The sequence below is a fragment of the Primulina eburnea genome, chromosome 2 (assembly GCF_022965805.1).
Source record: "Primulina eburnea isolate SZY01 chromosome 2, ASM2296580v1, whole genome shotgun sequence".
Classification (NCBI taxonomy): Eukaryota; Viridiplantae; Streptophyta; class Magnoliopsida; order Lamiales; family Gesneriaceae; genus Primulina; species Primulina eburnea.
Genome location: NC_133102.1, coordinates 43,171,185 through 43,197,294, shown reverse-complemented (window position 1 = coordinate 43,197,294; position 26,110 = coordinate 43,171,185). Strand labels below are relative to the sequence as shown.

General features: G+C 37.0%; 1 protein-coding gene across 2 annotated transcripts; it reads left to right on the top strand.

The window, feature by feature from the left end:
• On the top strand, positions 1–24,394 carry LOC140823396 (uncharacterized). 2 transcript variants are annotated; one of them, XM_073184714.1, is made up of 51 exons: positions 1–228; positions 1,400–1,697; positions 1,872–2,100; positions 2,205–2,544; positions 2,628–2,741; positions 3,030–3,158; positions 3,320–3,511; positions 3,591–3,785; positions 4,401–4,538; positions 4,771–4,890; positions 4,977–5,230; positions 5,493–5,596; positions 6,805–6,899; positions 6,982–7,221; positions 8,486–8,695; positions 8,799–8,874; positions 9,002–9,069; positions 9,462–9,607; positions 9,822–9,930; positions 10,011–10,157; positions 10,309–10,356; positions 10,435–10,563; positions 10,655–10,891; positions 10,985–11,116; positions 11,211–11,296; positions 11,379–11,484; positions 11,590–11,685; positions 11,797–11,949; positions 12,593–12,775; positions 12,877–13,112; positions 13,202–13,328; positions 13,428–13,532; positions 13,695–13,739; positions 13,844–13,921; positions 14,001–14,117; positions 15,538–15,664; positions 15,738–15,838; positions 15,925–16,062; positions 16,150–16,233; positions 20,767–20,913; positions 20,992–21,120; positions 21,264–21,311; positions 21,397–21,543; positions 21,696–21,757; positions 22,286–22,439; positions 22,553–22,744; positions 22,829–22,933; positions 23,147–23,281; positions 23,445–23,675; positions 23,783–23,884; positions 24,083–24,394. In XM_073184714.1, the coding sequence occupies exons 1-51, from the start codon at positions 118–120 to the stop codon at positions 24,230–24,232; spliced, it is 7,245 nt and encodes a 2,414-aa protein (XP_073040815.1). In that variant the 5' UTR covers positions 1–117; the 3' UTR covers positions 24,233–24,394. The 2 variants fall into 2 exon arrangements, with proteins under 2 accessions (XP_073040815.1, XP_073040814.1); XM_073184713.1 differs by having other exon boundaries at positions 2–228; positions 13,407–13,532.
• The last annotated feature ends 1,716 nt before the right edge of the window (positions 24,395–26,110 follow it).

Here is a 26,110-nt window from a genome sequence, read left to right as displayed (position 1 = left end):
TCCCCTAATTCAACGCTATCGCTATTGTCTTCAGCAAAGTGTTCTGCGAACCCTAGCTTTCCATTATTCGAGCTAAATTCACTAAAAAAATCGCAGTATTTCGAGATTCTGTTCCAAATGATTCCTCTGTCAACGAAATTGTCTGCTCATATTCGGTTTCTCATCCAGAGTTTGGATGACTCCGACTCGGGCTCCGACTTCGAATCAATTTTCCTGGAGCTTTGCGAGGTATGATCGCGTTTATGTAGATGCTCTGAGTGTTTTAGCGTGTATGGATGAATCGCCATTTGTCGATGTTTCAGTTAGGTGATCCAACTTGTTAATCTTTAGTTGGATGATGTATTGATCTTGCAGTTGAGTGGGATTTAGAAGACTGAGTTTTGTGTGAGAGTATCAAGCCGTCTTGCTCTTTTTGAATTTGAAGTTGTTTGTTTCTTCGCATGAAATGGTGTTTTATGGGGAGGATTTGTTTGAATTTCGTGTTTAATGTTAAGATATATTCAACATGTTTGCAAGAGAAGTGATTGATGTTCGCTTTTATATGATTACTCGTATGAGTAAACTTACGAAAAATACTCGTGCTTTCTTTGATTTCATTTTATTTTTTTTTGAAATTTTACTTGAATGAGATTTGGTTACTTTGTATCTCATGATTCGGATTTTAGAGCGAATGGTAGTGAGCTAGTTTTTTTGACACATCTGTTTTGAGAGAATTTGTTTGATTATGACAAGTGTGGATACTTTTGGGAAATTCTCAAGCCAAGTTGAAAGACAAACATAATTCTTGTCCATCATATCTTCGTCTTTGGTCTATATAACCTCAGGTCCAATTGGTACATATCTTCTCGAAGTAGTAACGATGGCTCCATGATTAGCTTGTCAACAAATTAACCAAAATCAGGAGAATCGGAAAACTAGTTATCGTGACAGCACTTGTTTGTGATGAATTATTTTCTTTTAAAAAATCAGTTTGTGATGAATGTTATGATGCGATTTTTGCTACTTTTTTTAACTTTCTTGGTTGTAATTTCTAGCGGTATCTTCCAGAAACAAATGATTATTATCATTCTGCATTTATTAGTATTGTTACAGGCGAAGCCAATGCGCCTCAGAGGGTGTTCAGGCACAACCCTTGCGAAAGGCGTGCAACCTTTTGCAGGTCGCACATTGCACATAAGGCGCACATTAAAAATTGAGGCCCACACACTGTTTTCTTTAAAAATAAAAAACCGCTTCGTCAACCCACTTACCTAAAGACCGGAACTCTTTAATTCATTAATTAACCCTGCATGCATGTTGGAGTCCTTTTTGTTCCTACTTTTGCTCCATCGAACCCTTGCGCTTCATGTCGTTGTATTCAAGTTGTGGGCTATCATTTTGACTATGTTACATGTTGCAGTGTACTTCACATGGAATCGAAGGAAGCATATTGCTACTCCAAATCTGTTTTGATCACTTGCATATTTATCAGAAAGATTCGAAGAATATGGAGATGCATCCAATATTTGCTTCATTGTTTAAACATATTATGGATAAACCTAATTTCAGTACAGTCTTCTGTCAATCATTGAGTACTTCAGCTATAAACGGGGAATATCTGCAGAATCTTTCTAACGGACTGCACTTATCGGCATTAGATAAAATTGTAATGGGCCTTGCTTTGTCTGATTCAGAAAACCTTGAGATCAGAATGTGTGGTTAGTACGACTACTTTCTCTGCCTAGCTACCTGGATACGAACGTTAAAATTATTCGGTTGTGGAAGTGGTCTTGAATCAGAACAACTGAAGATTACAGTAAATAAAGCTGTTGAGCTTAACCTGCTTTTCATTGTGCATTAAAGTAGTTCCATTTTTGTCGATTGTATTGCAGGGAAAAACTTTTGCATGAGCCAGATTGCAGAATTGAGTGCCAATTCCATGGCTTCAGATTCTTCTGAGCTAATTCAGCAAATTCTGGTGTTTCTCAGTCAATCCGAAGGTCTATCTAAGTATGTAGATTCGTTCATGCAAATGTTATCTCTTGTGCAGTTGGAGGAGGGAGCCCAATTTATCTTAGCCCCTTTCCTTTCTGATGAATCGCGTGATGAAAATTTCTTCAGGTACATTATTTGGGAGACTTGGTGTCAAAACCTCTCATAGATGATTTGCTAGTGTGTGAGCTGTAAAAACAACCTTTCTCACTTCTCTTGTTTATGTAATGCAGGCATTTGGATTTATTCAACGAAGGCGATGAAGATGATTTTGATGCGATTCTAGCAGAAATGGAGAAGGAAAGTAGCATGGCTGATATGATGAATGAATTAGGCTATGGATGCACTGCCAATGTCTCACAATGCAAAGAAATTTTGTCTTTATTCTTGCCTCTTTCTGATGTCACTATCGCGAAGATACTTGGTACAATTGCCCGAACTTACGCAGGTCTTGATGACAGTCAAAATGTGTTTTCTGCATTTTGTTCCGCGCTTGGGGTTAGTGTTGGTTTGGAGCAACCATCTCTGAACTCTTGGAATGTAGATGTACTAGTGGATTCAATAAAGCAGCTCGTAAGTTCTGTACTATGTTTCACATCAGTGTAGTGTATTTAATTGATTCATCGCATGGTTGTTAGTTCTAATTTTTGTCACAGGCTCCTGGAATTAACTGGATAAATGTCATGGAGAAGCTGGATCACGAGAATTTTTATATCCCTAATGAGACAGCATTTTCCTTTTTTATGTCTGTGTATAAACATGCATGCCAGGTATGTCTCCTTACTTGGTCTTACTGTTTTTGATTCCCATCTTCCATGTGAAAATCAAACAATACTATCTTTATGAAGTCGTTGCTCTTTCGTGAAATATTCATTTGTTTTGCTAAACACAAGGTGCACATGTATAGATATATAGCATCTTTTCAGCATAGAAGATCCCTTGATACTCACTACGAGAAATGTTTATAATCGCCTTTACAAAAAGGAAACAATAAAACTAAAACCAAACCCACTCCGAATTCTAAACAACTATGATTTATGTGTAACATGATTTTTCAGGATCCATTTCCTCTTCATGCCATTTGTGGCTTTATTTGGAAGAATGTTGAGGGTCAGCTATCATTTTTAAAGTATGCCATCTCAATGCCACCTGAAGTGTTTACATTTGCACATTCTGAGAGGCAAATGGTATATTTTCTTTAGTATCCAGTTACTACATGCCACTTATTCTTTACTTTTTCTTCAAGAGCTTGAATGTGTAAATTATTGAATCTGATCCATGAATATTAGCTTAAAAGTGGATACAAATTTGTGATAACTAATTGTTAACAATCCCTTTTCTTATACAGGCCTATGATGATGTTGTGACAGGGCATAAGTTTCAATCTGGTCAGTTCAATCATGCTTGGACCTGCCTCGACCTCCTCGAGGTGCTATGCCAACTAGCTGAGAGGGGCCATGCAAATTTTGTGCGATCTGCTATTAAAAATCCTCTTAACCACTGCCCAGAAGTTTTGCTTCTTGGGATGGCTCGTGTGAATGTACTTCATCTTGAATGAACTGTTATTTTTAGTTCTGCCTTTTGTTGTGTAACTCACTATGTAACCCCTGATATTGCAGACGGCATATAATCTTATCCAGCATGAAGTGTCTTCTGCTGTTCTTCCTATGGTACTCAAAAATGTTTCGGGAGACAGTTTAATACTTCATCTGTGGAATGAAAACCCAAACATGTTGTTGCGAGGATTCGTAGATGCCACAAACATTGACCCTGACAACTATAGTAGGATTCTGGATGCTTGCCAGGAATTAAAGGTAAATTTCTCACTTAATTTTGTTCAACAACATTCTAATTCACAATAAACTTCCATTAGTTCTGCACTCGAAGGATGGTGATGTTTGATGCAATAACAGGCAAACCTTGTTCACATTATTGATTACCAATGCCTCTTAAGGGCTTCCATGTGGTCCCTCAGATTTCTTCCATCTGGTTCCTGGTTGGGATCTAGTCAACTTTTTATTAATATTTCTCTCTTTAACTGCTGATTAGCTTGTTAGTTTTTGTTTAATTTCATTTTCAGTCATTTCCTCAGATTTTAATTACTCTATGTTGAATTCAATTTATACTACCAACTGGCTGGTTTCTTTTTTTAATATAGTGCTTCAATGCACGTTTATGCCATCTGAGAATTGCTGTTACTGCCCTGTTATTCTGTTACCACAATATCGTATCTTCCACCACATGTTACCACAGGGTTCCTACAAGTAGTTTTTAAGTTTTTTTTTTATTTGGTGGATTGTGAAATATCTTTCCTTCTGTAAGCAGACACTTGAGATCAAACCCCAGGAATTAAGTGATGTTTATTTTGTTTTTCATTATTGTTAGTAGCAATTATTGTTAGTTGATGTTTCTTCTTAACTTTGTTACAGATCCTATCTCCGGTATTGGATATGATTCCTTCTTATTTTGGAATTCGACTGGCTACCCTTGCTTCTAGAAAAGAATTCATGGATCTTGAGAACTGGTTGGACGATAAATTAGTTGCATACAAAGATGCTTTCTATGAGGTAACTCCCTTTTTGTCTTAATAACACTTGGGCATCCAGCACTCGTGAGCAAAATATCTCTTGAGACCTTTAAAGGAATAATGAACTTGAAACGATCTTGACAAATCTGCTGCCAGTTACATAATGCTGACGTGGCTATCTGTCACTGATAGTCTTGTATTACTTGTTTTTAGATGTCTGGAGTGATATAGAATAACTGTTAGTAAATAGAAATTGTATGCATGCTTTTTAGGAGTGCCTCAAGTTTCTAAAGGCGGTTCAGCTTGGAGCTCAGGATGTTTCTTCTAATCGCTTTCACCCCACTGGCGCTCTCGTGAATACTTATTTGGATGCGTATCCCTCTTTCTTAAAGGTTTGGATGTCGCGCTCTTCCTGCTTACTTTTGTGTAGCCAACTTAATCTTAATTGGCCTTAGCTATTTACATGCTGGAACGGCAGGTCCTTCGGTCTCATGTTGGTGTCATTTCGTCCAGTCATTTGTCCGAGGAAATGGAAAAATTGCATTCCACTTCCATGCGTGGTAATACACGACTTAAAGAGGGTGGGACTGCTGATTCTACCTCTTCTGATAGTTATGCTGATGATATTGAGAAAGAAGCAAATTCATATTTCCATCAAATGTTTTCGGGTCTACTGGCAATTGATGCGATTATTCAAATGCTTACTCGTTTCAAGGAATCTCCAGAGAGAAGGTTAATTTCCAACCAAGATATCTGTCTTTATTTTTACTTAAATCAAATGTGCAATTCCTTCTAATCTCAACTGGTTGATAATTGGGACAATATGCTTGTGAGTCTAATTTTTAGCTTTGTTGGTTTATTTTGGTTGTTTATAAGCTGCCTTCTAGATTCTCAAATGATACATTGATAGGAGGATTATGTCACCAATTTGTTATAGCCTTTGGAATTCAATTAAAAGTTGAGGCTCAATCGAGAAAGCTGTTATTTGTAACAGGGAACAATTGATTTTTGAGTGCATGATTGCTAATCTATTCGAGGAGTACAAGTTCTTTTCCAAGTACCCTGAAAGGCAGTTGAAAATTGCCGCTGGTCTTTTTGGTGAGTCATATTTTACATTTTTTTAACTTTACCATGTTACTTATGTCAGCTAGTTTTCCGTGTCATGTTTTTTATTTTCATTTTGTTAATAGGCACTAATTCCTTGTGACAAATGGAGATATCATAATGTATTAGGCATCATTTAATTTTTCTTTCTAGTTTGGATGGGTGATTGTCGGATGAATATCATTAGGTTATCCTTTTGTGTTTTCATCCATATTTTTTTGCTAACCTGATTGCTTAAACACAGCTTTTATGATTTTTTTTCAAAGTTGGTTCGGCATGGCCACATAAGTAGTTGTTTTTCACTTATTGAAATGTGAAAAATTGCTGGAGGTAAGGCCTCATTACATTTGTGACATTCTTGGGCAAAGGAGACTTGACTCTTCAACAAGGCATCTCCATCTGTTTGGTGGGTTTTTCCATAAAGTCAGCATCGATTTCAGATATTCTTCATTTTCACATTGACCAAAAAATGGACTCCAATTCAATGCATAAATTCATAGTTTAGAGCCAGGCAAAATGATGAGACATGAATGGTTAGCACAACTTAGCAGTTCTAAGTTTAACTGTGTAACCTGACCAAACTTGGTTGCATTACATTGACTGAGATAAAAAACTGACGGAAGCTATATGTATTCCATTGGTGGAACTGAAATTATTGGACCATTGGTATTGAGTGACTTTGAAATGGTCGCCCTGATTTCTTGTTTAAGGGAAAGTTGAACCTCTATTGAACTTGATTTTATAGGCTAGGCAGACTCTTCAACTTACAAATGTGCACAAACTCGTCCATATAATATTTAATTTGTGTTTGTGAATTGTGATTGCTTGCTTAACTAGCTTACTCAAATTTGTTCCCTTGTTTCCCAAAATTTGTGGCTGGCTCAACTTAAGGTGCTGCTCCTTGTTGGATAGTATACCACCTTTGATGTGTTCTCTGAGTTTTCAGCGGATTGTCCATATTTATATGGAGTTTTTGGCATACCAAGTGCAACACGGAAATCTTTACTCTGCTGTTATAATTATCATAAATTTGAAAATGTTTGCACTTAATTAAGCCACCTACTTTTTTTAATGCAAATCTATGTACTAATTGGCTTTCCTGGCATGCTGTAGTCCTTTTGTATGTTTATTATGGAGATTTCTCTATTCAGGGTTCTGAGCTGTTATTTGAAATAGATCTTGGTATGGAATTCTCTATCCAGGGTCACTCATCAAGCATCAACTTGTGACACATCTCACACTCGGTATCGCTTTACGAGCTGTTTTAGATGCTCTGCGGAAACCTGCGGATTCAAAAGTTTGTATATGTTCCTCGTCTTATTTTTGTCTTTGTTTTATTCATAAACTGACCAATGGCTTTTATTTCTTACATGATGTAGATGTTTGTTTTTGGGACCAAGGCACTGGAACAGTTTGTTGACCGCCTCATAGAGTGGCCACAATACTGCAATCATATTCTACAAATATCTCATTTGCGTGTTACGAATGTGGACCTTGTTACCTTTATTGAGAGGGCACTCGCTAGGATTTCAGCAGCTCATACTGATCAAGATATTGTCAGTAATGACACTACTGATCTTCATCATGGTCCTATCCAGCCATCTTCTACTAATGTGGAGGTAGCGTATTGTTTTGTTACTCTGTAACATGCTCTGAACTTACACAGAGAACATTTCAAGCTTGTTTCAAGGATCAAATATGATAGGTGAACTACTCGATGACATTGATGAAGTTGCAGTCAATGCTAAAACTGCCAATCGGAAAACTTGAGTCATAATTTTTCAGTTGACTTTTCTCCACAAAAAGCATATCAAATAATTTGATCAGTTTTACTTGCGATGATGCGATATTGGTGCAAATTTATCAGTAGAACTAGTGCTTTTGACTAGTTCAGTTAACACTTCTTTTTTTTTTTTGATAAGAAACTATTTCATTATAATAATAAATTCGAATTACAAGAAGAGGCGGATAAGAAATCCGCGCTCATATAACTGCATGACTGTCTTAACGTAAAGCTAATCACTTTTGAAACTAATTGCCTGCCCTTACAAAGTTCCAATCCCTAACTACATCCCTAACCTCAATGGTGCTGTTTATGTCGGCAAGATGAAGAAAACCAAGACCACATCCCTAACACTTCTAGATATTCCTCAACGGAAATGCACTTCAATATGGCCCCTCTTAAGAATTGCATTTCGAATGCCTATCTTGCTGGTTAGGGTACCTTTATTTCCCCTCCAGGAATTGCATTTCAAATGCCTGTACGCTGGTTATGGCACCTTTATTTTGTTGTTTAATGATTACTGGTGTTGGTCTCTTCACTCCTTTGGTATTTAAATTACTTAAATACAAACATTGAACTTTGACTTGCTTTTTGTATGAATTGAATTGCTTCTTTGCATTAAGTTGTAACAACTATCATTATACTGATAATTTTTTAGGCTGAAAATCTTATGCCGTGCTCATAATGCTAATTCTGCTATGTTATTACAATTACATCCGCAGTCTTCTCCTTATTCTTGTGTATGCCACTTTGGACTCCATGATAATGGATTTATATCCATTTTCTCTTCTCTCTTTTTGCGGTTGCTCGTGTCTCATTCTTACTTCGAGCTATAAATTTCATGTCACAATGTTTCTAGGAAAAGCTGTTAAATTTTGGTTATTGTTACGCATTCTTTTACCTGTTGAGTTGGTTGAACTGAATGATGATTAAGTCAGGTGAAACTATTTTGAAGAGATGATTTTTTTTTGGAATTTTCTGTGCAAATTTTTCTATTATTGATGGAATGTTCACAGAGACTTTATGTATTGTTGAAGTTAAAACTGTCAACCATACTTATTTTTTTTGGCTGCGAGTTATATTCTGTTTCCATTTTTCAGACTCCGAGCTCGTCTTTTTTGTTATCTGGACTGGGAAGTTCACAGACTGGGCCGTCAGTCGTCCCTACAGTCCAACTTCCCCAAAGATCTACAAGCTCTTTAGATGAGAGAAAACTTCCTGTGGCGCTGTCTAATAACCTAAAGCCAGCACAATCAACCGCCGGGCAGCCTGCTGTTGCTCCTTCAAGTGATGCAGCTGGCATTCAAAAGGCAAGTGATATAATTTCGCATCTACTATTTCCATGGATATAATGGGTGTTTTTTGTTTCCTTGTAGTTTTATTTGAGCTAAACTATATTGGCTAAACTTGCAGTCTCAGAGTTCTCTCGGTGCATTAACACATGCTTCCTCTCCTGGTTTTCCACGTTCATCTCGATCTACCTCAGCAAGTATATTTATCCCTCTCGGAGCATGCAATATCTACTTTGGAATTTATGTTGTAAATATGTGTTGGTTGACATCTATCACAGCCTTCTAATCTTAGTGTCTTTAATTCAGTGTTTATTCATTGTACAGGGTTTGGCTCTGCCTTAAACATTGAAACTCTTATCACAGCAGCAGAGAGAAGAGAAATTCCAATAGAGGTGCATTTTCTTGGTTGTGTTATGGATAGGTTATTTGGGTGAAACTTTTTTCTTGTCGGTATCTCAGTTGTTGCTTATGCGTTTTATCTCTCGTATTTTTCACGGATGATCTCCATCTTTTCATACAATCTTTTGCTACTTCTTTACTGAGTTTGAACTGTCATTGGATGATTGGATTGTCAATTCTGATTTCTTTCTTTCTTGTCTTGGTGGCGAATTAACTGTCTTTAAATCCATAAGCTATTATCTTGTCGTTTTTAACTGTGTGCACTCTAATATTTCGCCTGCAAACTATTTCTCACAACTGTTTTCCTAATAGTTCTATGACCTATCTTAGTTGGTCCTTTGCAGTTCTTGATTGCTTTGTGATATCTACCTTTTTTTTTTAACAGACTCCTGCTTCTGAAATTCAGGATAAGATATCTTTTATCGTAAATAACTTGTCTGCTGCCAATATTGAGGCTAAAGCTAAAGAATTTACTGAGATTCTGAATGAGCGTTATTATCCCTGGTTTGCTCAGTATATGGTTATGAAGAGGTGAGAATTTTAATTTACATTCTAATAAATCTTGGGGTATATCTTTATTACTGAGAAACTGAAAACTTGTGTGTGGGGATTTTAGTTGCAAGTAATTTATTCCCTGATTTCCTCCATTTACCTTTTCACCTACGCCATCTGAAATAAGGTAAATTCGAAAATTTTTGTAAGGCAGTTCTAAGTGTTGTATTGATTCTCATTCCTTTATCGACAGAGCAAGCATTGAGCCAAATTTTCATGATCTGTACTTAAAGTTCCTTGATAAAGTAAATTTGAAGTCTCTGAACAAAGAGGTTGTACAAGCCACTTATGAGAACTGCAAGGTTTGCATCACCCATAGATATATTCTTAATTAATTGTATCCCTTAAATAGTGTTTTTATATGTGCTCTTTTACTTTTCAGGTACTTCTAGGGTCAGAACTTATAAAGTCAAGTTCAGAAGAGCGTTCATTGCTGAAAAATTTAGGAAGCTGGCTTGGGAAGATTACTATTGGGAAGAATCAAGTTTTAAGGGCACGAGAGATTGATCCCAAATCTCTGATTGTGGAGGTATCTTCATTTTCTTCTGTTTCCTTCTCATGTCAGCATGTGTTTTTAGTCATCTTCTTTGTGACTCTTTTGTGACCTCTTATTTTGTTCCTTATTGATTTGAAGCTGCTGATTTCATTCTTGTTTATCTAACTATTTACTATTTTGACAGGCGTATGAGAAGGGACTTATGATTGCTGTCATTCCTTTTACATCCAAGGTATCGTTCTTTGATTTTATGCTTGATGTTCACTACATCAGGGTGTTAAGTTTCATTTATCTTGTGGTTGTGCTGCAGATTCTGGAACCATGTTCTAACAGTCTAGCTTATCAGCCTCCAAACCCTTGGACAATGGGTATACTTGGATTGCTTGTTGAGATTTATGCAATGCCTAATTTAAAAATAAATCTGAAGTTTGATATCGAGGTAAATCTTATGCATAAATTTTGTGGTATTTTCCTTGAGGGCAAAGTGCTAATATGAACTCTTTCGCTATTTTCTTTTCATTTCCTTTTAGGTCCTGTTCAAGAACCTTGGTGTAGATTTAAAAGAAGTAACACCTACGTCTCTTCTCAAGGACAAAATTCGAGAAGTTGAAGGTAATCCTGATTTTTCGAATAAAGAAGTAGGATCTTCACAACCTCAGATGTTAAATGAGGTGAAGTCTGGAATAATACCTACACTAAACCAAGTTGAGCAACCACTAGATGTTGCTTCACCTCATCCGGGTGCTCATTCACATATCATATCTCAGGCGAGTCTTTGTAGATTGTTACTTAAATTCCATGAAACATGGACACACATTCTTTTTGGATTTTTAAGGTTCTTTTGTATTGTGTATTATCAGTATGCGACTCCTCTTCATACTCTATCTGGCACATTGGCTGACGATGAGAAGTTGACAAGTCCGGGAGTAACAGATCAGCTTTTTTCTGCTCAAGGTCTTCCCCAAGGACAGTCCCAATTTTCGGTTAATCAGGTTTGCTTAAATTTTTAATTCCTGCTTCGATAGCTGGATAGCTGTCGTGGGTAAATATTTATTGACCAGATATATACTATATTCGCTTTCTCAGATTCCTGTGCCAGCCTCTAATATGGAACAGCAAGTTGTTATCAATAAAAAGCTCCATGCATTGGGCCTGTACTTGAATTTCCAGAGGTCAGAGAATCTACTCATTGTTCAATTCTACTTCAAAAAATCAGTATGCCATGTTATATGCTTGAACTTTTGTTTGGTTCAGTGTACTTCCAATTGCCATGGATAGAGCTATCACAGAGATAGTGTCCAGCATCGTGCAGCGAAGTGTTTCCATTGCAACTCAGACAACAAAGGAACTTGTTTTGAAGGTTTTCCAATATGAATTATTTCCTTTATACATCTGAACTATCTATGTTTCAGTGTATGTTCATTCCAAAGGTTCTAAGCAAAAGTTTCATTCACTCAAATGGCAGGACTACGCTTTGGAGCCTGATGAAACCCTCATACGTAATGCAGCACATTTGATGGTTGCAAGGTTGGCTGGGAGTCTAGCACATGTGACATGCAAGGTAAAGATACACCTGTCTTACTCTACATGTTACTGGAATCATGATTGTTTGTTTTCCCTAATTATTATTCTTACATTTCATGTGTTTTAAGATTACTTTTGTTGCTGTCAGGAACCTTTGCGTGGTTCAATATCAAGCCAGCTTAGGGGTTTGCTTCAGGGCTTGAGCATATCGAATGAACTTTTAGAGCAAGCGATTCAACTTGTGACCAATGACAATCTGGACCTTGGCTGTGCAGTGATTGAACAAGCTGCCACTGAAAAGGTTAAATGAATTGCCGATTGTAACTACAAAAGTTTCTGAGAATTCCTAGTTTGACATCTTTACTCTGCTTACTTGGTTTGTTTGAGTTTTATTAGTCAATTTTTTTCTTTGAAAACTTGTTTTATTTTTTAATACCCGAGTTGATGAAATATGATGTTTATTCACATATTGGCATGTTTTTGTTTCTACTGATAAAAGTTATGTCTAGAATGCTATATATTGCTGTTTCATTTTTCTGGTGGATATCATGGACTAGAAACTTTTGTACAAAGACGTTGTTCAACCTTGAGCAAAGAGCAAAACATGGGGGTGAATAGGTGGGAAGTTATGGTGGGAGTAAATGAACAAAATTTTTCAATATAGCAAAAAACAAGGTAGATGCTAAAAAGACTAATTCTTGGACTTTGTTTTGTTTTGATGTGGTTCCAATATTATAAGCCGAAGCTGGCTGTCATGGGTTGGTTCTCTCATTGATATACGGGAGCTGCTCACTATTCACTTTTGGCAAATAATGATAGTATGAATTATGAATTAGTATTATTATTATAACTTCAATACTTCTTGCACAATAGTAATTTTTTGGATTGGACTTGACTTATTTTGTTGCTGTTGTTCCCTTGTTGCATCATAATCCCATTGGTAGGCAATTCAAACTATTGATGGGGAAATTGCTCAGCAACTTACTATCAGGAGGAAACATAGAGAGGGTGCTGGTCTTACATATTTTGACTCTAGCCTGTATGCCCAAGGTCAAATGGGTGTTTTGCCGGACGCCCTTCGCCCTAAACCTGGACGCCTTTCACACTCACAGCAGCGTGTTTATGAGGTGGATTGCTTTCGCGCATGCCTCAGAAAATCAATCAAATTGGTTCACATGGGAATTGGATTATACTGAATGACGAATCCCTTTGTGTTAATTTTGAATAGGATTTTGCTCGGTTACCGTGGCAGAATTGGTCCAGTCAGGGTTCAAACGCAGTACCCGTGGTTCCCATTGCTTCATCTGGCAGTGGGGGACTCTCTCGACAATTTGCATCCACATCTGACCAAATAACTGCTGGCATTTACACATCTGGCATTGCAAATGCAGGAATTAGTGTCATTCCCAATAATATGAAAATTGGTTACGAGGATTTAGACGCCAATGCATCCCATCTTCCTAGGTTTCATTTATTTCTATTCCTTTTTATTTTTTGTTATGATCTTTGAATTAAATAACTCATTTACTTCCCCACTTATGAGGATGTTTCAGTGTTTCTTCCACTCATATTGCAACTGTTGATACTCCTGCTCCGCAAAGTCTTGCAAATGATGTTTCTTCGTTCCCCCTCACTTCTACACCTGAATTGCATTTGACAGGACCTTCTAATTATTTAAAAGTGAGTGATATTTTTATGAAAGTGTTATTGCTACTGTTGTGAAATTTCCACAACTTATGTGGGATTCTACATCTGCAGGAACCAGTGGCTTCGGTGCAGTCTGTTATTCCAACTTTGGCATCAGATCGTCTTGGAAGCAATGTTTTGGAGCCTTTATTAACCACAGGTGATGCGCTGGATAAGTACCAGACTATTTCAGAGAAGGTAAATTTGGTATTCTAAATTTTCTTCTTGTAACGTATTTGGTATCAGTATCATGACTCTATTTTTAATGTTAAAATAGAAAGTGTTCACAAGTAACGGAAAGTATTTAATATGATATGCTTTGATTTATTAATAATGCTCTCTACGTTGGTCCTTTTTCAGCTTGAAAATCTATTGAGTAGTGATGCCAAGGAGGCAGAAATCGAGGTAGTTACCTAACCCATGTATTGGTTGTAAATTTGTTTTCATCAAAGCATTTTTATATTTACGATTCAGATTCTTTACCAGAGTGTACCCATTTTTGTTTGCAGGAAGTTATAGCTGAGGTTCCCGCTGTTATCCTCAGGTGCATAAGCCGAGACGAGGCAGCTTTGGCAGTTGCCCAAAAGGTGTGATTTTATGGAGTCTTGTTTGATTGATACCTGAAAAAAGGAAATATTTACATGTTAACTCCTACTAATTGTGTAGGCTTTCAAGGGCTTATATGAAAAGGCAGCAAAGCGAGCTTATGTCAGTGCTCATCTAGCAATCTTGGCTGCAATTCGTGATGTTAGCAAGCTTGTTGTGAAGGAGCTCACTAGTTGGGTATGCCATTAGATTTTGAGTTACAGTTAAATTAAATTTGATCTTCTTTCCGGGTACCTTGGAATTGGTAATTATTCTTTTGCACGTTTGGTATAATTTTTGCGTGTTTGGACTAATTGAATTTGACAAATGCTGGTTCTAGAGTTTAGTTTATATTTTGAAATTGTTCTATTTTGGTACTTGATTATTTTGACGTCAAACTTGAAATTTGTATTGACCTTGTTTGATATTCTTCCCACAATATTTTCCAGCCCCGTAAAGAAATTTAAACATTAGTAGGGTATTATATTGATATGTTCATTACATTTTATTCAACCGTTCATCACTTCCAAAGAAGACTCCATTGTTATCTTTTGTTTTTACCGGAAGTATTAGATTAGAGTTTTAAAATATCTTATATCATGATTTGGTAACATTTATTAGACAATACTCATGATGCATTTTATTTTCGCAAAACAGTTCTTCGAAATTATTGATCTAAATGACTTTCTCTAAAACCCACAATGAATCTGACAAAACAAATATTTCCCCATGCCCTCTTACATCGTTATACAGTAGGATATTAAGGATTTAAATGAAAAACCTTCAGTTTAATGCCGCAATTTAATCCCAATTTATTTGTAGTACGTACTTTGATCATAATGACAAATTAAATTGAGAGTGGCTAGTTGGGCGATTTTACAAGAAGACTATAAACACCTTGGTGTATCGCAGTTATATAGGGATTGGAATTTTATTTTTCATTGACCGGAATTCTTAGGAGTCTTTGGTTTTATTGTATTTATTTTCTGTAGCGGATATCTTGTCCGCATAATGTTGTGTAACTCTGAACTTCTATATTTTTAAATTATAATGTTTCTTATCAAAAAAAAAAAAAAGAAGCCAATGTAAATTGCAGCGATTTTCTTTAACTTAAGTTTGCTTATCATTTGGAAAAGTATGGATCTATGAAATGTTCTGTTTCTTTGTTTAGATGCTACAATCCATTGGTCTCTCTTTTTATGGGAAATGAGATGGGTGAGTTAGTTTGTGCCTGTCCCTGTGGTTGGTGGGATTTTGTTATTTGGTGAATATATGAAAAGCTACGGTATGTTTGTTTTTATTTCCCAAAACCAAAAATATCCTTTTTCCTAAATCAAGTTCTAGCCAATTTTCCCGCCTTTTTCACATTTCCAATATAATTCTTAACTTATTTTTTTTCTTATTTCCTAAAATATTCTATCATTATATTGCATCATAATCCAAAATATTCCGTTTTAATTTTTATTATAATTTGACATCATCTATAATAACAATGTAATTTTCCCAAAGCAAAGCCAGATATAATTTTTCTCTAAATGAGTTTTTCAGAACTTACATAATAAAACAAAACATCCTACAAGTGTTTAATTCAATTTTTTTTTTGTGTGTGTTTTGACAGGTGATGTACTCTGATGAAGACCGGAAGTTCAGCAAGGATATCACTGTTGGTCTTATTGGCAGTGAATTATTAAATCTTGCTGAATATAACGTCTATATGGCAAAGCTTATTGATGCGGGAAGGAATAGTATGTGTCGAATAGCTTAATTCCACTAGCATTATCAGTGACATCAATGCAACTTAATCTATTTGTTTTGCAGAGGCTGCCACAGAATTCGCCATTTCTCTTATCCAAACATTAGTTGTCAATGATTCTAAAGTGATATCAGAACTACATAATCTTGTTGATGCTCTGGCAAAGGCACTCGTTTGGTCCATTTTTTTGTCTTGTGTACTACATATCACTCATTATGGGATCCTGACAAATTTTTTTCTTGTACTTTTTAGTTTGCTGCTAGGCCTGGATCTCCCGAGTCACTGCAACAGCTAGTTGAGATCGCTAAGAACCCTACTGCAAATCTTACAACCTTGCCTACTGTGATTGTTGGGAAGGAAGACAATATGAGATCATCTAAAGACAAGAAGGTTTTTGAAGTGGTTTTTTTCTCGCTCCTCCTCACCTTCAGTAATCAATATTTATCCCTATACATTAAATTTTATGTCCTGTAACAGGTCTCTGGGCTACCTGGGTCAAGCAGGGAAGACTACTCGGCCACAGAATTGGTGGAACCAGATCCTGCTGGTCTGCATGAACAGGTGCTAGCCATAATTTGTCTTTTTAAATGAATTTCGCTGAAATACATCAACTTTCGTGATGCTATTCTTTTTTCACCCATTTATTTCTATATTCAGTTGGAAAGTGATGGTGATAATAACCTAGGGTTCAGAATCATGCTTGCGATCTGTTATAACAGCACAATTGACCTTTGTATCTTTTTTTTTTTTGATAAGAAACTTGATAATATTAATAAAACATAATAGTGGTTTTTTTACATAAGTGGACTAGTGATCCACCACCATGAAAGATAAAATCATGTAACTAACAATAAATATAACTCCAATCCCTCAAAAGATCAAGTATCGATAAACTCTGAAACTCTTTAACATTTCCAATCCAGTTTTCTATCCGAATCTTGATTTTATCCCAACACTCTTCTATACTGTCTTCCAAATCTTCAAAGATTCTTCTATTTCTCTCTAACCAGATACCCCAACAAATCCCATGAATCACCACCCTCCAAAAAATTGTTGCTCTTCTGCCAACCCACTGTCCAAGATCCGTTTTGAACAAATCTTTTGTTGTTTTTGGTTTGACCCAAACCAATCTCAATTCTTCCAAAGCCCTGGACCACAATTGATTAGAAATACTACAATGTATGAGCATGTGATCTTGCGTTTCCAAATCATTACGACACAACACGCACCAACCGGGAGAAAGAGCACATTTAGGCCATCTCTTTTGCATTTGCTCGGATGTAGGTAATTTTCCAAGGATTGCCGTCCACGAGAATATCTGAATTTTTGAAGGAATCGGAGTTTTCCAAATGATATTGTGAAATTCGAAATTTTGGGCATTAGCTGAAAAAAATGAGTGAAAGAAAGACTTGAGTACTTGACTGTGAACTTCCCAGATGGATCCCCTTCCCACTCGAAAATCGTCGACCCCTTCAACCAAACTAACCCTCTCCAAAATGCTCAAAAAAGAAGACAATTGAACGATTTCCTCCTCTCTGAGAGACCTACGAAAATGCAAGTCCCAAGAATACTCATTTCACACGGTATCGAATGCAGCAAAATAAGATATAGGCAAGTTACGGACCGAACTAATACGAAATAAAGAAGGGAATAAATCCCAGAAAGATACTTTCCCCCACCAAATGTCTTCCCAAAACCTAATCCTTGTACCTCCTCTAACCACTAATCTCAGTAATCGGTGATAAGTCGGGTATGTTCTAGAGATGAATTTCCATGGGCATCTAAATGTCACATTCGTTGCCAACTCTGCATCCCAACCATTTTCTTGTACCCCATATTTACTCTTTATAATTCTTTTCCACAACGGCTCATTCTCAACTTCAAACCTCCACCACCATTTTCCCAAAAACGCTTTGTTCCTCGAGCATATATTACCAATACCTAAGCCACCTCTCTCTTTTGGTCTACAAACCTGTTCCCACCCCACCATATGACAATGTGAATCAGCCTCATTTCCATCCCATAGAAAATCTCTCATTAACTTCTCTATCTTCCCCGCTATTCCTTTCGGTACCCTGAACAGTGACAAAGTATACCGGCAAAGCATTCAATACCGCAGCAATCAATGTTACTCTTCCCCCTTTCGATAAAAAAACTTTTTTCCAAGTCGCCAATTTTCTAGAAATCCTAATGAGGATAGGTTCCCAAAAAGACACTTTGAGTGGATTACCCCCTATCGGAACTCCCAAGTATGTAATCGGCCATTGATCCCTACGGCAACCGATCCTGTGGGCCAGCTCTTCCTCTTGAACAACATCTTGAGTCTTGACATAATCCCAACAAAGCACTCTTTTCCCAATTGATCTTTAGTCCCGACATATCACAAAATGACTTCAAGACTTGCACCAAAAAGCTTAGGTGAGCCACATTTTGAATTAAAAACAAAGTATCATCCGCAAACTGGTTATGTGAAACTTCCACCTTTTCTCGTCCCACCTCAAACCCTTTGATTAAATTCTCCTCCTTTGCTTTATCAATCAACCTTCCCAAAACGTCGACCACCATATTGAATAAAAATAGAGGAGTGTCGAAGTCCCCTATGCGCTTTAAATTTCCCCCCGGCAAGGTTATAAAATTCGCTAGGCGTTAGTCGGGCGCCAGTCCAGCGCCTAGCGCCTAGGCCACCTAGGCGGGGCCTAGGCGCCGCTAATCGAATTCTACGATATTAAAATATAATAAATCACATACTAGAACTTCAATACAATAACATCAAATTTAAAATACGTTCAAAATATTCCCAACATAGTCTAATGTGTCATATCAATAAAATAAGAAATAATTCAGATTTCTTCCAAAATTCACAATAAAATAGTCTAATGTGTCGTCACAAATTTACTCCACTTCTTCTTCTCTGAAATTTTCAACAACTTGTTCATCATCGGACACAAAATCAATATAGTCACATTTAGAATTTAGATACAAACATGAAACAACCATCATAAGATTACACTGGAAAATTAGTTTGTTAGAGTTGTCTTCATTTGCATACATACACCAACTCTAATTGCTGCCACACTCAAGGTTATAAACCTACTGCTTCTAAGTTCTACCATAGACCACCACACAATACGAGTCAACACCTCTGTAATAGAAACCACACAAACTGAAAATCAAGCCTCACTAATAGAAACGACACAACTTTCTGAACATTCTGTAAAAGCTCAATTTTTTACAGCAACATTAAAGTAACAACAACACTAATACAAACTGCACAACTTTCTGAACATTCTGTAAAATCAAGCCTCACTAATAGTTTCTTTGACAATGGCCACCCATTAAAGTAAATAAAAAAACAAACATCATGCATGCCTAGTGGGAGAACGAGGAGTGCTTCTGGAATGGCCAATACAGCAATACTTATTCCAAATAATTAAATGCACGGCCAATACCTTGAACGAGGACGTCGAGGAGTGCTTCTGGAATCTGGAACGAACACCTTGAACGAGGAGTACTTCTGGAACGAGGAGTGCTTCTGCCTTCTGGAACGAGAAGCGCTTTTGGAAAATAACGTGAAGAAAGAAACGCAGCAGCCCAGAAAGACATCAGCATACCTAGTGGGCCAAAATTTTATTTTTTAAAATGGGCTTTTTAACGGATCATTGAATTTTCAATTTTGAAGCCCAAATTTTTTTTTAATTCAGGCCCACCTAGGCGCGCCCAGGCCCGCCTAGCGCCTGGGCTGGCCGCCGAGCACCTTCTCGGTGCGGCCGGCCACCGCCTAGCGCCTAGGCGGCGCCTAGGCCGAATTTTAGAACACTGCCCCTCGGTCTCCCATTGATCATGATGGAAAACGAAACATTTGATACACATCCTCTTGTCCATTTTCTCCATCTGTCTCCGAAACCTTTTTTCCGTAGCACAAAATCCAAGAAATCCCATTCGACATTGTCATATGCTTTTTCAAAATCAATTTTCAAGACCCACCTTTTTTCTTTCTTCTTCTTACTTTCTTCCACCATATCATTGGCAATCAAACAACAATCCAAAATCTGTTTTCCTTCAATGAATGCATTTTGCGCTTCTGACAATGTATGGGACAATACTTTTTTCATTCTTGTAGCCAACACTTTTGCAATTATCTTGTATAAACTCGTTGGGAGGCTAATGGGTCTGAAATCTTTCTCCCTTAATGAGTCATGCTTCTTCGGTATCAAGCATATATACGACTCATTTGTTATTCCGTTTATGATACCTCCTTGATAAAATTCCTCAAAAACCTTCATTAACTCCCCTTTTACCACATCCCAACAATCTTGATAAAGTGCCAAAGTATAACCGTCAGGCCCCGGTGCTTTGCATCTGTCACACTCGAAAACCGCCTTCTTAACCTCTTCCTCTAGAAATGGTTGTTCAAGTTCAGCCATCATAGCGGCATCGATAGGCCTCCATTCTATACCTTCATCCCTACTAGTGTTTCATCTCACTGTCAATGCCATGCTGTTGGCATTAGCATCATCTTTGTTTGTTGTCCATGGCCAAACTTCTCAGTGTATTATTAACTCCTCCAGTCTCACCTGTAAACCAAAAAATTATCGAGTATTATGTTCAACATTTCCACCATTCAAGTTTCACACTGTCTTTTAGATTCAAAACAAGAATGCTTGATATAATGTGTGGCTTTCATCAACTCAACATGTCCAATGGGGATTACGGAGCAAACAAAGATATTACTCGACCCGTTTCTGCATGCGTGTTTTATGTTTTGCTATCAAGAAAGCTGGTTGTTTTTGGGTTCATGTGTAACTGCGAGGTTGTTTCTGAAGTTTGGCATTTGTTGCTTTCCTTTCTTGTCTTTCGGAACTATGAGCTTAAAACAAGCTCTGATATGAAAATCACACGATCTTTTTAATGCATTAGTGGCTAGCTTCTTTGAGAAATAAAAGCTAATATTTTATTACATACACTTTAGAAAGACTTCAGCGTAGACTGGCCGATACGAATTCAAATTTTCATAAATTTTTACAATGCGGTACTTTTTTTAAGAAAATTTCCAACTTTCTGAGTTTTTTTCCTTGGATTATGCTATCTGCATAGGTCTCCATGCTGTTTGCAGAATGGTACCAAATATGTGAACTTCCTGGAGCAAATGATGCAGCTTGCGCTCATTATGTCTTACTCTTACAGCAGAGGGGCCTCCTTAATGGGGATGACACCTCAGAGCATTTTTTCCGTCGGCTCACGGTGAAGTTCCTCTTATTTTCAGTCACAGTGTTTATAAATTTTATTAAGAATTTTGAATTCAATATGCTTCAATTTCAGGAACTTTCAGTGTCACACTGCTTATCTTCTGAGGTGATTAATTCTAGCTCTTCCCAGTCACATTTGGGACAACCTTTGTCATTCCTTGCTATTGACATCTATGCGAAATTGATCTTCTCAATTCTGAAGGTAGCATTAATTTCTTGGACATTTCAAAATTAATGTTTACATTTATACTCTGCTTCATTGACTGTCTTCTCATTTTGTATCACTCGACTTTTCTTACTAGAACTTATTGTGTTTGTTAACTGCTATGTCTTGTTATTTTCCAGTTTTTCCCTGTTGATCACGGGCCTAGTAAACTCTCTCTTTTGCTTAAGGTATGCATTTCCCCCTCAGTTGATGAAAAATTCAAATTTTAGTTGCTTATCTAGGTTTAATAGACTCAATTACTGGTTCTCGTAGATTCTTGCTGTGACTGTGAAGTTTATTCAAAAAGATGCTGCAGAGAAGACGTCCTCGTTTAATCCCAGGCCGTATTTTAGGTTGTTTATTAATTGGTTGTTGGATTTGTGTTCCTTGGACCCAGTTTTTGATGGCACAAATTTCCAGGTATTCTGCATTTGGCATGCACCTCGTCACTGATTCTAATTGTGAATATTTTGACTTCTGCTTCTGATTGTGGATACATAACATCAAAGTGCTAAACTTCGAGGTTTGTCTGCTAGTTCCGGCTGGATTTAACTCTTTAACATTTTTCTCAGGTTTTGACTGCTTTAGCAAATGCTTTCCATGCTCTTCAGCCTCTTAAGATTCCAGGGTTCAGGTCTGTTTATTTATTATACACTGGCATATTTTGTGGTTTAGTTTATGCACTAGTTTAGAACATGCTTATGAAGAGTGATAGGCGCGATACAGTAAAAGAAGGTCATATAGTTCACGCGCAAGGTGCAAGGCATGGTAAAATATTTGGAGAAAAATTCAACACATGCAACCAATTTGTATTATTTGAAGTTGAACAAATACATATTAGATATAACTACTTTGTTTTCAAAGATTTGATTCTTTTATTTCTGCAAAATGTTGTAGGGAAAGGGATTGACTTGTTGAACTGCTAATGCGATAAAATATGGTTTACTTTAAAAAAAACAAAAATACAAAAAAAATAGTCTATATTAGTGAAATATATGTTTTAAGTTGATGGTCACTTCATTAGTGCTCTTCTGCACATTTTTGGGAAATATATGTTTAAGTTATCGGTCACTTCATAATTGCTCTTCTGCAAGCTGGTGGGGATAGATTTTACTAAATCATGTGTTTTCTAGTGACGATTAACTTTGTAATTTGCTTTCAGCTTTGCTTGGCTCGAGTTGGTTAGTCATAGAAGTTTCATGCCAAAATTACTCACGGTAAATGCACAGAAGGGATGGCCTTATTTTCAAAGACTTTTGGTAGACTTGTTCCAATTCATGGAGCCATTCCTGAGACTTGCTGACCTGGGAGAGCCGGTAGGTTTGCATATGATAACGATTTCCTGTTTTGGTGCTCCTGCTACCGGCAAATGATAATACAGTGGATCCTTTTTTTTTTTTTTGTAATTCTTGTTTTTGCTTTTATTCAGATACAATTTCTTTATAAAGGGACACTCAGGGTCTTGTTGGTGCTACTCCATGATTTCCCGGAGTTCCTTTGTGATTATCATTTCAGCTTCTGTGATGTCATTCCACCAAGTTGCATACAGATGCGAAATATAATCCTCAGTGCATTTCCTCGGAATATGAGGTTGCCTGATCCATCTACCCCCAACTTAAAGGTTTGTATCTTATCTTGATCCTTTATGCTTTCTGCTTGGATTGTAGATTAAATTCTGAAACTGAGATATAATATATATTTTCAGATTGACCTACTGGCAGAAATCAGTCATACACCACGAATTCTCTCTGAGGTTGATGCAGCTCTTAAAGCAAAGCAGATGAAGAATGATGTGGATGAGTATCTCAAGGTAAACATGAAAGAAACTGAACACAAAATTTCGAGCAATATTTATGGGGAGATTTGACTGTGGGTGGTGTACAAGTATCGATGTGCAAGTTGGGAAACAGAGGGGCCACCGACTTTTTTTAGCTGTCCACTGATCGGTGTTAAACCAGATGTTTCATAAATTCATGCTTCAATATCCATTTTCTTAGTTTTCCTTTTGTCCTTGTACGTACAGACAAGGCAGCAAGGGTCTTCATTTCTTACTGAGTTGAAGCAGAAGCTTTTGCTTACTCCATCTGAAGGAGCTCGGTCTGGCAGTCGTTACAATGTTCCTCTCATGAACGCTCTTGTCCTTTATGTTGGGATGCAGGTATGCCATTTCTTCCTTTTACGCTTATAAATGCAGGTATAAGCAAGTCGGGAAGAATATCAATTGAAATGCTCTTTTGTCCTTGTCGTCATGCTTGATATATGTATCCCTGCCTACCCATTTTCATTTCAAAGATAAAAAACCTTCTGGAATTTCATTGTAGGCCATCCAACAGCTGCAATCCAGAGTCCCACCATACACGCAATCCATGGCTAGCATGACCGCATTCTTGGTTAGTGCTGCTCTGGACATTTTCCAGACCTTGATACTCGATCTGGACTCAGAGGGCCGTTACCTTTTCTTGAATGCTATCGGGAACCAGTTGCGCTATCCCAACAACCACACTCATTACTTCTCTTTCATCCTTCTTTACCTGTTTAACGAATCAAATCAGGTGCGTATCGTTTCTGCTCCTTACCTAACAGAATTCAAGTGCTCGGAAAGGGACGACAAAATTTGATTATTTGGTGCTAATGAATATATTCGTTTTACATCGAGCAGGAAATATTTCAAGAGCAAATCACCCGTGTCCTGCTTGAGCGATTAATTGTTAATAGGCCTCATCCCTGGGGACTTCTAATTACGTTTATTGAGCTCATCAAGGTACTTTGTTTATTTGCTGCAGTATATACATACTACTTGGGTGAACCAAACCTGCTGTGGCTGTGGCTGTGGCCCTCAAAGCTTCACTTTCTTGTCATATATATTTGATACTTTCCCCCAACCCAGAAAAGTGATTTACCGAATTTTTTACGATGGCTATAACCTGCATTGATCAAATCCCTTTTACCTGTTGAACAGAATCCCCGATACAATTTCTGGAGCCGGTCTTTTACGAGATGTGCACCTGAGATTGAGAAGCTTTTCGAATCAGTGTCAAGATCATGTGGGGGTCCAAAACCAGTCGACGATAGTGTGGTTTCTGGTGGCATACCCGACAATATGCACTAAAGCTTAGTTGTAAATTGTGTAAATCCCAGAAGTTGTAAGTAGATGCTACCGTAGTTTCCATGTCGTTAGGTCTCTCTATTTTTGTAAGGACAGTGTATCGTATTATTGTAAATCATATTGTGCTTATCGATAATTCGTGAAATTGTCATGTGATTAAGTAAATGACGTATATAATTGACAATGAAAGTAAGAAATGTGTTTGTGATAATGAAATATTTGAATAGTAATTGATTTGTGTTTGAATGATGTTAGACCGCGGTATACAAGTAACACATGTGATGGTTTTCAGAGTATTAGTCCAAATGAAATGAAACCAATTTCATTAGAAAGCTAATACATAGTATTAAAATTTTCATGTTTTGAGTTTTGTCCAAATCCAATTAGAAATAGGGACAAATTCATTTTGAATTGTAGCGTGTGAATTGCAGTTTTTGCACTCACACATTTTTGGGAGAATTAGCATAATTTTAATGTCCAACATCCAAATTGAGTGAGGTTGGTGGCAAATGAAAGCTAAGACAGAGATCTACAATTTTCATGTTGATCACTTTTGCTAATTTGGACCCTAGGATGTTGGACAGAATCGCTCGAGCGCGATATTTTACCGCCCGAGCGCGGGACAAATAACACTCAAAGGACAGAACGTCTCGCGCTTGGGCGCGAGATGTTACCGTCCGAGCGCGAGAGCAATGATAAAGAACAAGTTGCTGCTATATTTTCTTCATTTTATTTCAGCAACATCGAGAGAGAAACGAGAGAACTTGATTTCTATAGTACGAAATCATCTCGAAACGTTATTAGAACGTGAAACAAGTTGTATATTCAAAATCCTCGCATAAAGACTTTTCTTTGAGGTAAGTTTCTTTTAGTTTCAGCAGCTCTAATTATTGAAATGTTGGAATAACATGTATTTGAAGTCGAGATTTATATATATTGTAGAATAATCAACAAAAATCAAAGTTTTGAAGTTGGAATTGAATTATATTCTGATTTCGATTTGATATGAATTTTTAAAGTTTCAAAAGATATTTGAAACTTATATTGTTGATTTTGAACGATGTTATTGATTGAAATGAATATGCCATTGATGTAGATAAATTTTTATACTGATATCTTCAAGCTATGTCGACTGGAACGAAGAATTAAAGTATGTTGCGACCGAGTAATATACGACAGATATCTGTATCATATGATATATGTTTGATTGATGTGATTGATAATACATGTCTATATGCCTTATTTGTTGAGTTGATATGGCATACATGACATACACGTTAAGCTATGATCCCAAGATACCTTGATATGATTAAATTTGATTATGGGGTTTGTAAATATGATGCTATATTTGGCATTATGTGGCATCTTAAAGCATAGTCAATAGTGGTCCCGATGATTGATTGAGATTTGAGATATGATGGCACTTTGTTGACGTTATCATACGAGTATCCCTGATTGAGACCAGTGTGCCAGCTTGAGCATTGATTTGATAGGGATTCGTTTGATTCTGACAAGTGCTCAGTTGATAGGCATTTGATCTGATACCTCCACGACATACATGCATTGCATATCATATATCATTGTTTAGATACTTGTGGTATGTATTGTGGTTGTTTCAGACCGAGCTTTGCTAGAAGGGGTTGTTGTTGTCTTTGTCTGTGGACAATAACATGTACTCTAGGATATTAGGAGGCCAGAAAAAGTGCTTCTAGAGGTAGTCACAGTTTGAGCTGATGTTTTATGTTTTCCCAGTGTATATATGTATCTATATACCGGGACATGTCCCGATGATATGAGTTGTTTGTATATGGTTAGTTTTGATTATGTGTTGGCATATTTTATTATATGAGATGAAATTTTATTTTTAGTATTCAAATAAGA

Bases quoted from the DNA above. Each gene is read 5' to 3' on its own strand.
- LOC140823396 (XM_073184713.1), top strand. From the start codon at position 118: ATGATTCCTCTGTCAACGAAATTGTCTGCTCATATTCGGTTTCTCATC. The intron at 2,545-2,627 runs GTAAGTTCTGTA...TTTTTGTCACAG, and splicing joins TGGATTCAATAAAGCAGCTC to GCTCCTGGAATTAACTGGAT. The intron at 20,914-20,991 runs GTGAAGTTCCTC...CTTCAATTTCAG, and splicing joins ATTTTTTCCGTCGGCTCACG to GAACTTTCAGTGTCACACTG.